The following is a 1,134-nucleotide window of genomic DNA, read 5'->3' as shown; positions in this document are numbered from 1 at the left end:
CAGTGCGCTGAGTCCATCCTATGGTCTCCAGGGAGAAACGTGTTTTCTGCAAAACATGTGGGCTGCCTGCTCTGACCTGAGTCCCCAGGGCACAGCCCCTGAGCTGTCACTGAGACCAGCCAGCCCTGCAGCTGTGCCCAGCCCTCCCCTCCCCCTGATGATTTGCATGTTCCCAGAGCACAGCCCACCACCCTGGACACTTACTAAGAGTCTCGGCCCACCCTGGGCAGGAGGAAGTGGCAGTCAGAACCCAGCATGGACGTGAGGGCCCCCATGCCGCTCCTTGGCCTCCTGCTGCTCTGGCTCTCAGGTGAGGAGGGAGACCCTCAGAATGACTCCCACTGCTGACACCCTTCCACTCATCCCTGCTCACTGTGGGACACCTGAGTGTCTCTGTGTGTCTAGGACATGGGAGCATCCCCTCAGCTGCTGTGCTCAGTAACTCTGGGCTCTTCAAGGAAGTCCTCTGATAACAGGAATATGTGTTTTTTGTTTCCCCTCGCAGGTGCCAGGAGTGCCACCCAGCTGACCCAGTCTCCAGCCTCCCTGGCTGCATCTCTAGGAGACACAGTATCCATCACTTGCCAGGCCAGTCAGAGTGTTAGCAGTAATTTAGACTGGTATCAACAACAACCAAGGAAGGCTCCTAAACTCCTCATTTATAAGGCATCCACTTTGCAAAGTGGGGTCCCATCCCGGTTCAAGGGCAGTGGATCTGGCACAGATTACACCCTCACCATCAGTGGCCTGCAGGCTGAAGATGTTGCAACTTATTACTGTATGCAGCATAACAGTGCATCACCTACAGTGTTATAGGCCAGCACAAAAACCCCCCAGGGAAGCAAATGTGTGAGGCTGGGCTGCCCCAGCTGCTCCTGGTGCCTCCACCTGCCAAGAGCATTTCTCAGATCACCATTTGAAGGTCACTGCAAGGTTTTTGTCAAAGGGCCTGGCAACCTCCTAGACACCCTAACACTCTCTCTCCCTCCTCAGCCCCACAGCGCTGATGTGACAATGCCTCTCCTGACTTTATAAATTCTGAGATGATCCCAGATTACACCCGAGTCATCTGCATTGTGGCATCTCAGTTCATACAGCAGGTGAAGGTTTTGTTGAAGAATACTTTCCAAGAAA

General features: G+C 54.1%; 1 gene segment (V, D, J or C); it reads left to right on the top strand.

The window, feature by feature from the left end:
• Positions 1-230: 230 nt before the first annotated feature.
• Positions 231-831, top strand: LOC110258698. The segment is given in 2 exon segments: positions 231-310; positions 506-831. Coding segments are annotated over 2 exon segments (366 nt in total).
• Positions 832-1,134: the final 303 nt, after the last annotated feature.

The sequence above is a fragment of the Sus scrofa genome, unplaced genomic scaffold (assembly GCF_000003025.6).
Source record: "Sus scrofa isolate TJ Tabasco breed Duroc unplaced genomic scaffold, Sscrofa11.1 Contig297, whole genome shotgun sequence".
Lineage (NCBI taxonomy): Eukaryota > Metazoa > Chordata > Mammalia > Artiodactyla > Suidae > Sus > Sus scrofa.
The sequence above is the reverse complement of the archived record's forward strand: the minus strand, read 5'-3'. Positions and strand labels throughout refer to the sequence as shown.